This window comes from Stylophora pistillata, chromosome 4 (genome assembly GCF_964205215.1).
Source record: "Stylophora pistillata chromosome 4, jaStyPist1.2, whole genome shotgun sequence".
NCBI lineage: Eukaryota > Metazoa > Cnidaria > Anthozoa > Scleractinia > Pocilloporidae > Stylophora > Stylophora pistillata.
The window spans coordinates 4,755,001-4,768,286 of record NC_142522.1 but is presented as its reverse complement, the minus strand read 5'-3'; the positions used below and the strand labels follow the sequence as shown (position 1 = coordinate 4,768,286).

Below are 13,286 nucleotides of genomic sequence, written 5' to 3'. Positions count from 1 at the left end.
AATGGAAGGGATGCTGTGATCGAAATAAAACAAAAATTTAAGACTAAAGCGAAAAAAACACATTTCTTTTCTCAAGTGAAAATAAAAAAATATATTCAGGTCGCCGACCCATGGAGGTGCAGTATGACATTCCGTGTCAAGCGTGACAAGATAATGGGCTTGTCTGATTGGTCAGTTTTGTTGCTGATTGGTCGGACCGTGTGGTTCAGACCGCCCGACCCTTTTGTAGCTCGCATGTTTTTCAGTCGTTCCGTTTTAACTGCTGTAAAATCTTCATTTTTAGGGCGAAAAACGGAGCTATTACTGTAGACAAAACTTTAACGAATAGGACGAGTTGTCGGAATCAACAGATCGAAGTTTGACGAGGTTTGTACCGCGTTTTATAGTTTTTTATTATCTTCGTCTTGAACCAATTGGTATTTCAAGCATCTATGAATGTGTATGGCGTGAATTATAAAATCCAGAAGACCTCAGGAAATTCATACTTTCTGTTGGAAGTCTTTTGAGGAATTATTCTTTAGAGTCATTTAAACATGTTGAACATTTTGTGAACGCATCTTGTTCAGTCTGAAAGCCAAAACTCGTAATTTTACACGAGTGATCGAAGAATATGTAATGTTATGATTGACAAACATAGCTGCGCGATTTGAATTTCTAATTTTGTCACATTCGGTAAAAGATTTGTAGATTGCTTATCACCCAAGCAAAACCAACGCTACATGCATAAAAAACTGTTTCGTGGTCGTAGCTTCTAATCGAAATTGGTATTGTATGATTCCGCTAAAACGATTTACTGTTCAAACGCCAGGTACTCGTCGTTTAATTTAAGTTTAGTCGCTTGGCGTAAAATTATGTATGTGTGATTTTTACAGATTAAAACGCTCGCAAAAGTTATACCTCTGAGGGAAATGATTGTAATGCTTTTCGTTTGACAGGTAAGATCAGATGTTTGCCTATTTTATTTAGTTTTTTAGGTTGCCTTTTGAAACTTGAGCGTGGCCAAAATGGCTAAAAAAGGGTTTTAAAAAGTAATTTTTAACGTGAATGCAAGCGAGAATTTCGTGATTGAGTTAAAAGCATTTTATATACAGCGCAGTAATTTGTGGCTATTCGCAGAATGGACTACTTTTTTAAAATTTGCCGACAATTGATGAAGTTGATAAGTGATCAAGTTATTTGAAATGTGTTGATATTTTGTTTAGATATAAACTGGGGATAATTTGATACATTCGTTGTGTTTACAGGGAACCAAATTCACGAGATTTTTAGGTCGTCTGGTTGGATAAACTTAAAGTAAAAGTCGTCCATTTTTTATTTTGGAACTTGCTACTCCCTCACAAAGCCCTTCTCTCTGAGACGGAAATCTGCATAACATGTTGTTTTCTAAACTTCAGAATCATTCGGGCAAGAACTTACGTAAGCAAACCATTTGATAAATGTAAATCCTTTTATAACTCCTCGTCCACGTCACAGGGCCTTATTGCTTGCTTCAAAACGTGTTTGGTATGTTCGAAATACTACTTTAATCGATTAATTAGAGGATTTGGTATTAGTAAGATGATATTTGCCGCTCTATTCTGGCGACGACCGCTCATTCGTTACATGAATTTTTACGGTGCCCGTTTGGGTTATTTTAAAGCCATTTTTGTCGACTGAAAATTTATCTTGCTAATTTAAGTTTAGCATATCTTGTCGAAGATAATCTATTTAAGTCACGAGGAGTTATCTCGACTTTTGTATATTTTTGACGGTTCTATATTTGCTAGTTACGCTGTAAAAACAATGAAAAAAACGTAACGGGAATTTTGAGTTTTGCTGAAGCGTTTTAAAACATTGTGTGGTATTGTCCCTCCGGTTTGCCGCTCAGGTAAATCTTTTGTAACTTTTGTCCTCTGTTTTTGAACCACAGAGGTTGATTTGACTTTGTTACCTTTCATTTATTTGAACAGTTGGTGAAAAACCTGTTGACCAATGAAATCATTCTCTTTGTCTCTTCAAAAAATAACCATTGTTTTTTTGTCCTTTAGCGCCTTTGTATTGTAACGCTAAATTATATTTGGACCATAACTTGAGCTTTAAGAAATAGCTCACTTAAAAAGTGCTTGCAACCTTTGGTTTGTCACAGATGTCATTGATTTCATAGTTTGTGATGCACTTGCCAAAAACAAAAACTTCTTTTAACAGTCTGTGAATTTTGGAGAAGGAAGATAAAAAGACTGATGGCTCTTGATTGTGAAATGGAGCATGGCTTGCCCAAGTGTATTTGTGAAGTGACCGGCAACAAATTTGCATTTACTTCCATAAATATTTAAAACAACATGTTTTCTTATAGAGAATGACAAAACAGAATGAACAAAAAAAAAAAAGAAAGAAAAAAGATCACCAACTTTTTGCTTCATTTGCCTCACGAAGCTTTGTATTGTGAACAAATAATCCAAATAGAAGAGTCTTCAAAATCTCGTGATCTTGAATTTTTTCTTTATTTGGCTAAAGATGTGTATTATGAGCAGATGATGCTTACTGGTAACATGTGGCTGCATGGAAACAACAATATATCACATCTAGTACACAAAGATTGTCAATTTAAATATTTTGATTTCTTTCAGTTATGTTTATTTAGGAGTTTGATTTTGTGTGGCATGTGATTTAATAAAATCTCATTTTTGTTAATGCTTTTACTTCCACAAGGAACTTATATTCACATGTAATTTCTTCCTTTAATCTAAATACATCGTCAAGCAGAATGCAGGGATGAAGAACCAAAAAACGTCACTTTGTTTGATTTGATACCTGATTCTCAGAGTTGGAATTGTCAGAAATATATGGAAGAACAGTTTAGAGAAGTGATATTGAAATCTTTGGAGTGAAGGGCCAACCCTTACTTTTGACACTTTGAAGGGACATTGAGAAAATTCATGGTTATCAATTATGAGTCTTGATATATTGATACAAATCTTCTGTATGTATATTTTCCTCCCCCCCCCCCAAAAAAAAATTAAATATCTGGTAAATTAGTGAAATTATTTAGTGTAGCACTGATATTTGACAGTCTACATCTAGATCTTTCCAATTTCAAACTTCCTTTAAGTAGCATTTTATGATTTTAAATATCAATATAATTGATATGATTTACTTTAAATGTTTCTCTCTGCCTTTCTGATATTGCTAATAGGTGTATGTTAGTACTATATCAGTAACAGTGGGCAATATACTGTAAGTATTCATGTTCTTGAGAAACTGTTATTGACTTTTGGAATTGTTTGCAAATTGTTTTCTCAAGAAGTCTTAGATGGGATGTACAGAACAGTCTATCTTATTCTCTAGAAATTTTTGTTTTGTCTTCTTGCCATTGCGCTATTGTTTTGCAATAATCTTTAAATGAGTGTTGATATTGATTGTGATTCATGTTGCCAAAGAGACTGAGTTAAACAAAGAGTTTTTTTTTTTAACTAGTTTCGCTTGAAGAGTTATGTTTTAGGCAGACAACATCACTCAGTCATGATTGATATGGGGTTCTCAGTAACAGCCCAAGCAGATATTGCTAGGTGACTCATGATCTACATCAAACGGATTGTTAATAGGAGCTTTAATCTGAAAATTTTTATTTGCAAAGTGTGTATTTTTATTTGGTTATGAAGTCAACATGATTACACTTGAAAACCTGTCAGCAGCTCTTTACTTTAATACTATAGATAAAATTGATCACCAAAGTGGGAGACAAACCAAGTCCACTTACCAGCATTTATAAGTTTGCTAATTATTTCCTCCTTGTCTTTCTGACGGGGCAATCTGTGGTTCACTGAACCATTTACGCCGTAACATCAGCATGTATATACTCTCCATGCAGTTCTCTATGTATGTCCTGAGGTGCGGTCAAGGAGAATTTTATTAACAGTCGAGAGCTTCTTTAGTTGGCGATCATTTTCTTTATTCTCGTGACCTTAATGTGTGAAGCACATGTGTGATATCATAAGGAGAAATTAAATGTTAGTCACTCAAATTATGGATTACTACTCAATGACTTGTAACAAGGGTATTCCATATCCACAAGTTATGCTTTTGTACGTCAGTAGGCAGACCAAAGATTTATGTTTCCTTGGTTCCATAAACATTATTCAAGACTGTAATAAAAGTTTAATTGCAATGAACAATGTAACCAACAAATATGTTTCAATTCACTTGGTTGATTTTGTAAATTAGCCACCACCAATGGGTTTCAATGGCTGACCTTCTAAGCGTTAGGCAAGGCTGTGTGTTTAAATCTAGTTTGTGATCTAAATTAAAAATTATGGTTTCTTTTTTCCAAAGTCAGATCATGAGATGTTGTCTTAACATTGTTCTTTATCCTGGAAGAATTTTGTGCATTTTTTTTTCTAAATAAGCATGTATTTTTGCCTGTATTCGTGCATGTTTTTTTCTTCTGGAATTTCATAATATTGTACCAAGTTGGAAAGCTGTTTTCAGTGTTCCCATTTCAGGCGGTAACCAGTAAAGATGCATGATGCACCTCCTATTGTTGCCTAAAATCGCTTGGACTTTTTGAAAATTCGAAAGGGAAAAGGATTCCTCTTGATTACTGGTTTGAAAATTTCTTTCACCTATCAGGCTTATATAATAGAGAACACGACATTTTGCAGTCATGCAACATGCTATATTATGTAACTTGACTTTTGATGGAACTTTAACATGAGAAGATTGTTTATATGGGTGTCTGTGAAGAAATTATGAGCTCTTAATATAAGATTATCCTCTAAAGAGACACAATTTAAGATTTGCCAAGGATTCCTTTAATTTGTATCTTGCATTAATTATTTTGTTTGAATGGATGTTACTTTTAGAAAATACTTATTTTCTGAATGTATATTTAACAATTTCATGTTTTTGAAGAAAAACCAAACAGTAATAAAGCAAATGAGCTTAGATTTCTCTTAAGTATTAGGATATTGATCAATAATAAAATGATAGTATTGTTCTCTGCTTGTGCTGTAAGAATCAGAGAGTATATTGTAAAGGACATTATTTACCACATCTTTATCGAGTATGATATTTTCCTGTAGAAAGGACTATTGTATTAAGTAACGAAAACCAAAATTTTGCTATCACAACTTGACTGTGAACATGTAATTTCATAGCTCTTTTTGCAGTATGTGCTTGATGTGTAGGATATTGGAATTTTACAACCTTGTTAAAGGAAAAAAAGTAAAAAGAAAACTTGTATTAGGAGAAAATTTTTTTTCGCTTAAACAAATCTTTAGTTTTGTCTTTCTCACCCTCTAGAATCACTGGCTGGACTCATGGGGACAACAAGGTGCTAGTGGTAGTGTTTTTAAGGGATGACAGTTTCAGTCAGTTTAACATCTTGTGCTCCTCAAGCTAAAGACTTGGAGCTAATGCAGGATGAGAAGACTCCATTTGGTGGTGACTTCACTAAAGAAGGGCCTGATCCAAGAAATGACCTAATAAGGTGTGTCTTGCCAAGAACAGATGATCAACATTCATGTTTAGAAATGGAGGAAAAGAAAGAAAATGGATCCAGTGAGGAACTCAAGTCTTCTGGTGTTCCTTGTAAAGAAAATGAGAAAGCAGCTAACCAGGAGGAAACTTTTGAAGTAAACCAGGAATGTGTTACAGCTTTTAACACAGTGAAGCAAGGAAGAGCTGTCAGTCGTGGAAGAAGGAAAAGTGAGAATAAAGATTATAATCCAAAGTCTCAAAATGGTGGGAGGAATCGTGGAAGGAAGATCTCCAAAAACAGGGATTACGAGAACAGCTCAAGCAATGGTGGAAATTCAGGAGCAGATGGCAATGGGGAAGATAATGGTAGTGATGATGACGATGATGATGATGATGCTGATGATGACGATGACGATGACGATGAAGACGATGAAGATGAAGGAGATGATGATGAGGATGAAGAGGAGGAAGAGGAAAGTAAAAATGAGGATGATGATGACGACATTTCATTAAATGGAAATGACAAGAATGTAAAACAGGTGAAGATCAAGCAGGAACCTCCAGATGATCAAGAGGTATTGTACCGTACATTTGTTATTCATGTAACAGTAAAGAAATGATCTTAGCTGGTGAGCTGCAATGAAAAATTGCAGAAAAGAGGCCTGAGAAGTTTATGCTTCACAGGATTTGAATCTGTGTCTCATAGACACTAGTTGTGCACTACAATACTAAGTTAGGCACAAGTTCAAATATTGTTTGTGTTATGTTATGTTTTTTTTTTTATTTCTTCTTGGTTTATTTTGCTTTTAACAAACTTGTGTACATGTATCATCATGGTCTATCCTAAATTTTCTGTTAGTATGAGCCAATTGTTATACCTGATTTTGTAGACTCTTCCCAGTGGACTTCAAGGATTCATGGCGGGTTTAGATGGCAACATCCCATTAGCAGATCTTTTAGAAAAGCTTCCCAATTCTTTGTGTCAAGGTGATGAAAACAGCTCTACTCCTGCATCACCTGGTGCCCCTGTGACCCTTCATGGAATAGTCTGCCATGAAATTGGCGGTGAGTGTTGTCCAATTTGTTGTTCTGAGTGCAATTTCTTGGTGAAGTGGACCACAAACACCACGTTCTGTTTCCTAAGAAATAAGGCATAGAACTGGTCTAGAGCTCGAGCTCAGCATTGTACTGCATGCAGGTAACATCACTAGAATCAATCATTGTCTGAATTTCAGGAGTATTGGTTGTAAACATCAAGTGGAGAGACAAGTTTTATTGCGGTTCCCTGATGGACTGTTCTCATCATGCTTGGGCTAGCCCAAGGTATGCATTATTAGATAATCTACATGGACTCACATACCTTACATTTACCAGAAGTAGCTAAATGTTGTGTTCCTAGGGGTTACTATATCTTAAAAGTCATGTTCCTTTCAACTTTGCAAAATCAAGTTTAGAATTAGCTTTCTAGAAACAGATGAATTTACTCTCTTGTGATTTCGTGAAGCGAGGGTAATGTTCAGCAAAACTACATGAAAACTAAAAGTATGCAATTTTGGTGTAGTATTACATGTAGACAGGGACTGTACATGTCACTTATGCATATTATTTGGTTATCCTTATATCCACAGATTTCCTGCTATAGATGGCGGTGAAAATGAAATGAAGATGGGTGGAAAAGGTGGAAAGGGTAAAAGGAGACAGAAAGGCAGTTCGGTATCGTCATCTGCAGGAAGTGTGAATAAGGAAGGTGAATTTGATAACATGAATAGACCACTTTCATAAATGGCTGCCGGATTAGTATTCTTTTGTTTAAATTTAAATTAGCATTTCTGGCCTCGTTCTCCAGCACAAAATTCAAAAGAATACGTTATCTCAGGTGAGGCCAGAAAGGCTAATTTAAATTTAAACAAAATAATATTAATCCGGCAGCCATTTATGAAAGTAGTCAATAGCAAGGGTTATCAAACAGAAAGTTTCAAAAATAAAGAATGGAAGGTTGGTTGTGTTTAAACATTGCATCTAGATTTTTCTCTCTGACCTTTCCCGAAGTGCTGTGCTTTTAGCATTCTTTTCTGTGTTCATTTGTTTCACCCTTCATGACTCAAACATAAACTATTTTATTGCAGTTACCCCACTCAAGCACAAACTTCGTGGTCGAAAGAGAGGTGTATCAGGCTGCCCCCCACCAAAGTCCCAAGGTTTTAAGGGTCTTGGGAAAAGACGGTCTAAAAACATAGATGATGATGATGATGGGACACTGCGACCTGGAAAGCGAAGCTGCACAATGAAAACAACAGTGTCTCCTCAACCATCTCCAACATTGATTGAATGTCCTGAGCCAGGATGTGACAAAAAGTACAAGCACATCAATGGACTACGCTATCATCAGGCACATGCTCACCTTGAGGAGGTGGGAACATTTACTGATCAAATATTATTTTGTTTACTTGAACCACATAATAATTTGTTTGACCATGTGATTTCATGTTTTGTTGCGCCAATTTGAACACATGTCCCAGCCTGAAAGGTTGACTGTAACATTGGGGTGTCAACACTCTGTTCTAAATTGAATGTCTTGTCCTAATTAAAGAAGTTTGCAAAGGAGTGAAATTATGGTGCCATCTTTTCAACTGCCCGAGATGGAATTTCATACATTTCATGAGTTTTGTAATGTGCATCTAATGTTAAATGTACATGTTTCTGCCTTAATCCTAACCTTTAGTGTTACCTGAACTTTATTTATGGTATGCTCTTTTTTCTGCATTAGTCTAACCAATCAGATGAGAGATCTGCCAGCACTAGCCCCTCCCCTGTGGAAGAGTTTAAAGAGCCTGATACAAAAACAAGCTTTAAGGGAAGGACATCTCGTGTTAGTGCCAGGGCACGGAGTGTGTCGCCATCTTTAGCAGCTGCTATTGCTTCCATGAATGAGAAAAAGAGTGAGTCCTCCAGAGGAGCGGTTAACAAGAAAAAGGAAATGATTGAAACATGCACTGATACTACAGCCACAAAGGAGGCTAAAATGTCAGAATCACCCATTCCTTCAACAGAAGATGCTTCCGAGAAGGATACTACTGTATCATTTGTGGAGAGTTCTGATAAATGTCAACAGGCTTGTGAACACGACATCAGGTTAGAGAATGATATCCAAGAGAAAGTTGACCACATCAAAGAAGAAAATAGTTTTCAGCCTGTACTAGAAGAGCAGAAATCTTCTGTTAAGAGATTGGATAAAGAAGAGACAATAAGAGCTAATGATTCCTCCAACTCGTCCACTCTCTCTATTCCAATACCTATGTGCACAGCAACCACAGATGAAATGCAAGGTTGTGGAAAAGATCTCATGAAATCTGATACTCCACAGGCTAGCCAAGAGGTTTGGGAAACTGTTATTGACAGTGGGTTTAGTGTGGCAAATGGGGGCAGTAAATCCCTTAACCAGGAGGAGAGGATCAGCATAAGTCAAGTGGAGGATATGGAGAAAGTTCTTGTGGAAGGCAGTTTTGATGGCAAACATTCAAGCAACAAGCTTAGCATTCCTGGGGTGCAGCCCGTTGATCTTCGGCAGGCTGTTGACAAAGGAGTAGGGCTAATTAATCAGTTAGGCATTGAAGTTGAGGACATCAGTGAGACTGAAGAAGACATTGATCCTGGCCAAGGTACGTGGCATGAAACAATGGATGACCTCCATTTAAAAGCGCACACACACACACACATGCAGGACAAACTAATGAGCATGTTTTTCTATGGAATTCTCTTCCAAGGAGCTTGCAGTTTTTTTCCTTTTGATCAGAGTTCCCTCTAGTTTTGATAGTTAAGGGTCCTTGGGACCCCCAGTTCCAAAAGTTGGGGGTCCTTTTAGCTTTTTAGGGGTCCCCTGCCCTTTACTAAAATTTGATTTTATAGTTTCTAACAGAGGCAAAAGCCAAGACCAAGTTTTAACGCAATTAATAGAGCTTTAATTTTGGAATAAAGTGTGCTCATGTTTCGTAGCACCAACCAGTTGTTTTTCGGTCAAATCATATTTCAACCATTGAAACTCCTTCAGCCATTTAGGACAAAATTTGCATTTTTTCGCTTTGGTATTATCCCCCAGATCTGTATAACTTTCAGGTTTCCTCTTTCAAATATATTGAATACTGTATTTATTCATCTATAAGCCAAGTGATTTTTTTACAAACTTTACCAAAATCGGAAAGAGTATCATATAACCCATACGCTAATTATGCATTCCACTTCTTTGTCTTTCACAACAAAACTGTAAAAACGAAGTCTACTAGTCTGAATGCATAATTAAGGTATGGGGTTATATGGTACTCTTGCCCCAAAATCTCTAAAATTGGAGCTAGAGAAGGGTTCTCGGCTTATAGCTGAGTGTTTTTCCCAACATGATTTTTCCGAAACAGCAAATTCAAAGGAAACAGAGATATATTCATCTACAAGCCGAGATACTGCATGCAGAAATAATTAATGAAATGAGTTGAAGTTGGTCATTGACTTTTATCTATGTGGTGGCTTCCAAAGGAACTGTTTGTTGTTTTCGGCGCGTGGTAAATATGGCTTACTGTTCGTCCTCAGTGTCGTTGTCGAATTCGTCGTTCATCTCCTCCTCTTCTGCTAGTTCTGCTGTTTCTTCCGTGTAGATTGCTTCATCCTCCATGCCATCTAAAGCGTTAAAGATTCTGCAGGTTTTGAACGAGTATAGATCTTGCGAAAGTGTTCTGATGATTTTGAAACTGACCAATCAGAATTGCCCATTCCCACGACTGGTCAACAAACTCATCACGTGCTACGGTGTTGAAATTTGCAATCGTGTAAAAATAAAACTTACCTTGGCTTCTCTGCACTGTAAACCAGTCAAGTAATCTCTCATCTAGCTGCAGATATTTCGGAGAGTAACAGCCCATTGTTGTACATTTCGCGAACATCTTGAGCTCTCCATTAAAGAGGATCTCTTGATCTTTCCTCCAGGGGCGGACCATAGGCTCACTAATGACATACTCTCTGGCTATCTCAGAATTGTTTTCGATGGAAATACTCCATGCATTGAAACACTTTTCTGTTTGGAAACTTTTGCATTCATTTCAGTTTGTTTGAGAATGGAATTCTTCGAATATGGTCTTGGCTTATAACCGAGTATTTTCGATGTACTTTTTTCGATAACCTTCCCAATTAAAATAGACCAAAGTTTAGGGTCTCAGGTTATAGCCAAGTTTGGCTTATAGATGAATACAGTATATTGAGTAAACCCTTCTGAGTAGACATGCCTTTGACCATGACAAAAGGGTGGGTCAAAGGACATGCCATGATGATCGCAGTGATTATTGGGTAGGGCCCGCCAGACCAAGTCTCCTAACTAGTCGGAACTTTTTTCTCGCGTCCCAAGGACGCACATTGGCAAAAAACTATGCGTCCTTTTCATTTTTTGTGTGTAGAAGAGGTACACTTGTGCGTTAATGGGAATTCTGTTAATGTGCAGACTTCTGAGTGTGAGCTGATTTTGTGTCTTATTTTGAAGTTAACAATAATTTTCTTCCCGCAAAAATAGATTAAGATTGACTACCATTCAAATATTAAGAGCAAAGTTCCTGCTCCTTTCGAAAAAAGCCTAAAGATATAAGTTGTGTGAGATGCTTTGAGACATTTACATTTTAGGAACTTTGCAGTGAAGGTCAAGAAAAGTGAGTTGAGAAAACTTAAACAGATTGATATCATTCCAGGCTTTTTCTCTATTTCCTTTAGATTCTGAATACACAAGCAAAGATGTACCAGATTTGTCCTGCTCTGCCTCAGATTCAGACCAAACGAATCCTAGGCTCTCTTTTTCTGCAAGAGATAACTCTTTGAGCAAAGCTGAAAAATCAGAGGTAACTTCCAGCAAGAGTTTCGTAGGTTCTGATGCACTTATAACAAAGCCTGAAAGTAGCTTTTACTTTGGTGTCAAAGCTGAGGACACTTTTGCTGAAGAGAAAAGGAACAAAAACCAAGATGGAAAGTTACTATCTCAATTTGAAAGTAGAAAGAGTGAGTTATGGCCCTCACAAACTGGTGCTCCTGAGAAGTTATCTGCACAGACTTATGTGCCATTTCAGAAAAATCCTGAAACAACACAAACAGTGGTAGATGACAAAAGTATCAAAACTTCAGCTGGAAATATTTCCATGGAAGCACTTGTTTCTAAGAGCATTTCCCGAAGTGCTGTTGAACCACCCCTCATTAACAGTGATGCCCCTTCAATGCGATATAAATTTTTTGAGTGCAGAAACTATGGCGATGAAAATTATGATAAGTACATCAGGACATCTGATGAAGACCAGAAGGTAAACATTGACCCCAAAGCTACTCTGGCTCCAATTAGATATCCAGAACTTGTTCGGAATGGAGTGAAGGTGGAACCCGCTCAAAACCAGAATGATCCTGTATCAGGTGAGGGTTTCAGGACAGTCTTGAATATGAAAGTGTCAGCTGAGGAAGAGAGCAAAAGTGAGGGAAAATCAACTAAAAACTTGTCGGTGTCTACTGTTTATACAAGTAATTGTAGTCCAATTCCTGAAGCAATCAGTCGAAATGTTAATTTTCCTGACAAGGCAAGAGTTTCTATGGAAAGTCATCGCTCTGCAAAAAGCCCTAAGCCTATTCCACCATTAATTGGGAATGTGGGAATGCATACATCTTTTTCTAGACCAGGATATGATTCTAGCACACTGTCTCCCGGTACATCATTTCCAATCACTAGTACCAAAGTACATTCTGTAGGGGGAGAAAGGAAAACTACATCAAGCCCCTTTCAACCTGTCATAGTCAAGCACGAGTTTCAGCCTTCAGAGACATCAAAGGGGATTAAGCAAGAATTTATTACATCTGGCTGTGCACAATCTGACCCTAATGAGACATTCACTTCATCCTCAATGGAACACAGCAAAACAATAACAGAGTCTAAGGGAAGTTTTGCATTGAGTGAGGTGGGTAGCAGCAGAAGAAGTCCCCTTCCTAGTCAGGGAATGGAGGATCAGGAAAAGTCTTACAAGACAGCAGCCAGAGCTCTGACCAGACCACAAACAACTTTAATCTCTAGGGGTGGTAGCTCACTTGGCCCTTCCCTCCCTGTGGGTGTGGCTCATCCATACCCCAGAGCATCAGATGGAGGTTCAGCTTCTACTCATGGGAAAACATCAGAATACAAGACTTCTAGTGCTGTTTCTTCTGTGACATCAGGTACTTTACAGATAATTGTAAAGGTTATCTTTATCATATGATGTACATGGTTTATTCTTTGGAAATGCCATCCGTTAATTTACCAAGGGGAAAATTGTTTTTCAAATAGTACGAGCATTTTAGAGCATCAACTGGGAGGCTAGCTGGACCAGTATTTGGCTTAAGGTCATATGGCTTTTTGTAGGCCTGCTTATACAATTGTATATTGCCCTCATTCAGGAATCTTTTTTTTTTTTTTTTTTTTAATAGTATATTTCACTAAAATTAATGTGCAGGTATAGCTGGTTACAGAATAATGGTGATAGAAGAGACTATCACAAAAATTTCATTCCTAATTTTTGTTTACAGTCACATACACAAGTACTTCTCCCAGACCTCAAGCTAGTCCCCACGATGTAACATCTGAGGTGCCACAACCAGAAAAGAAAGCCAAACAACTTCAAACACTGCAAGTCCCCATTCCTATTGGAGAAGTGTCCCCAGTAGCAATGAAGAGAAGTCCAGGACCTGCCATCCATTCTGGACTTCCTCAGACTGTACTGCCAATAATTGGCCCAGGAATTAAAACTCAGGGTTCCATCTCATCTCACCCTGCCATTCGACCAGGTTTGATATCC

At 37.4% G+C, this 13,286-nt stretch overlaps 1 protein-coding gene across 2 annotated transcripts in view; it reads left to right on the top strand.

Annotated features, from left to right (window-relative positions):
- Window positions 1–205: 205 nt before the first annotated feature.
- Window positions 206–13,286, top strand: part of LOC111342243 (uncharacterized) — a 28,683-nt gene continuing 15,602 nt past the window's right edge. Inside the window, exons 1-10 of one of the 2 annotated variants that reach the window (XM_088756248.1) lie at window positions 206–366; window positions 873–935; window positions 5,278–6,029; window positions 6,345–6,519; window positions 6,690–6,777; window positions 7,083–7,201; window positions 7,581–7,864; window positions 8,222–9,113; window positions 11,197–12,669; window positions 13,018–13,275. In XM_088756248.1, coding sequence (XP_088612374.1) covers window positions 5,334–6,029; window positions 6,345–6,519; window positions 6,690–6,777; window positions 7,083–7,201; window positions 7,581–7,864; window positions 8,222–9,113; window positions 11,197–12,669; window positions 13,018–13,275 — 3,985 coding nt within the window. In that variant the 5' untranslated portion in view covers window positions 206–366; window positions 873–935; window positions 5,278–5,333. The remainder of the gene's footprint in view (window positions 367–872; window positions 936–5,277; window positions 6,030–6,344; window positions 6,520–6,689; window positions 6,778–7,082; window positions 7,202–7,580; window positions 7,865–8,221; window positions 9,114–11,196; window positions 12,670–13,017; window positions 13,276–13,286) is intronic. The other variant, XM_088756249.1, reaches the window with a different exon arrangement.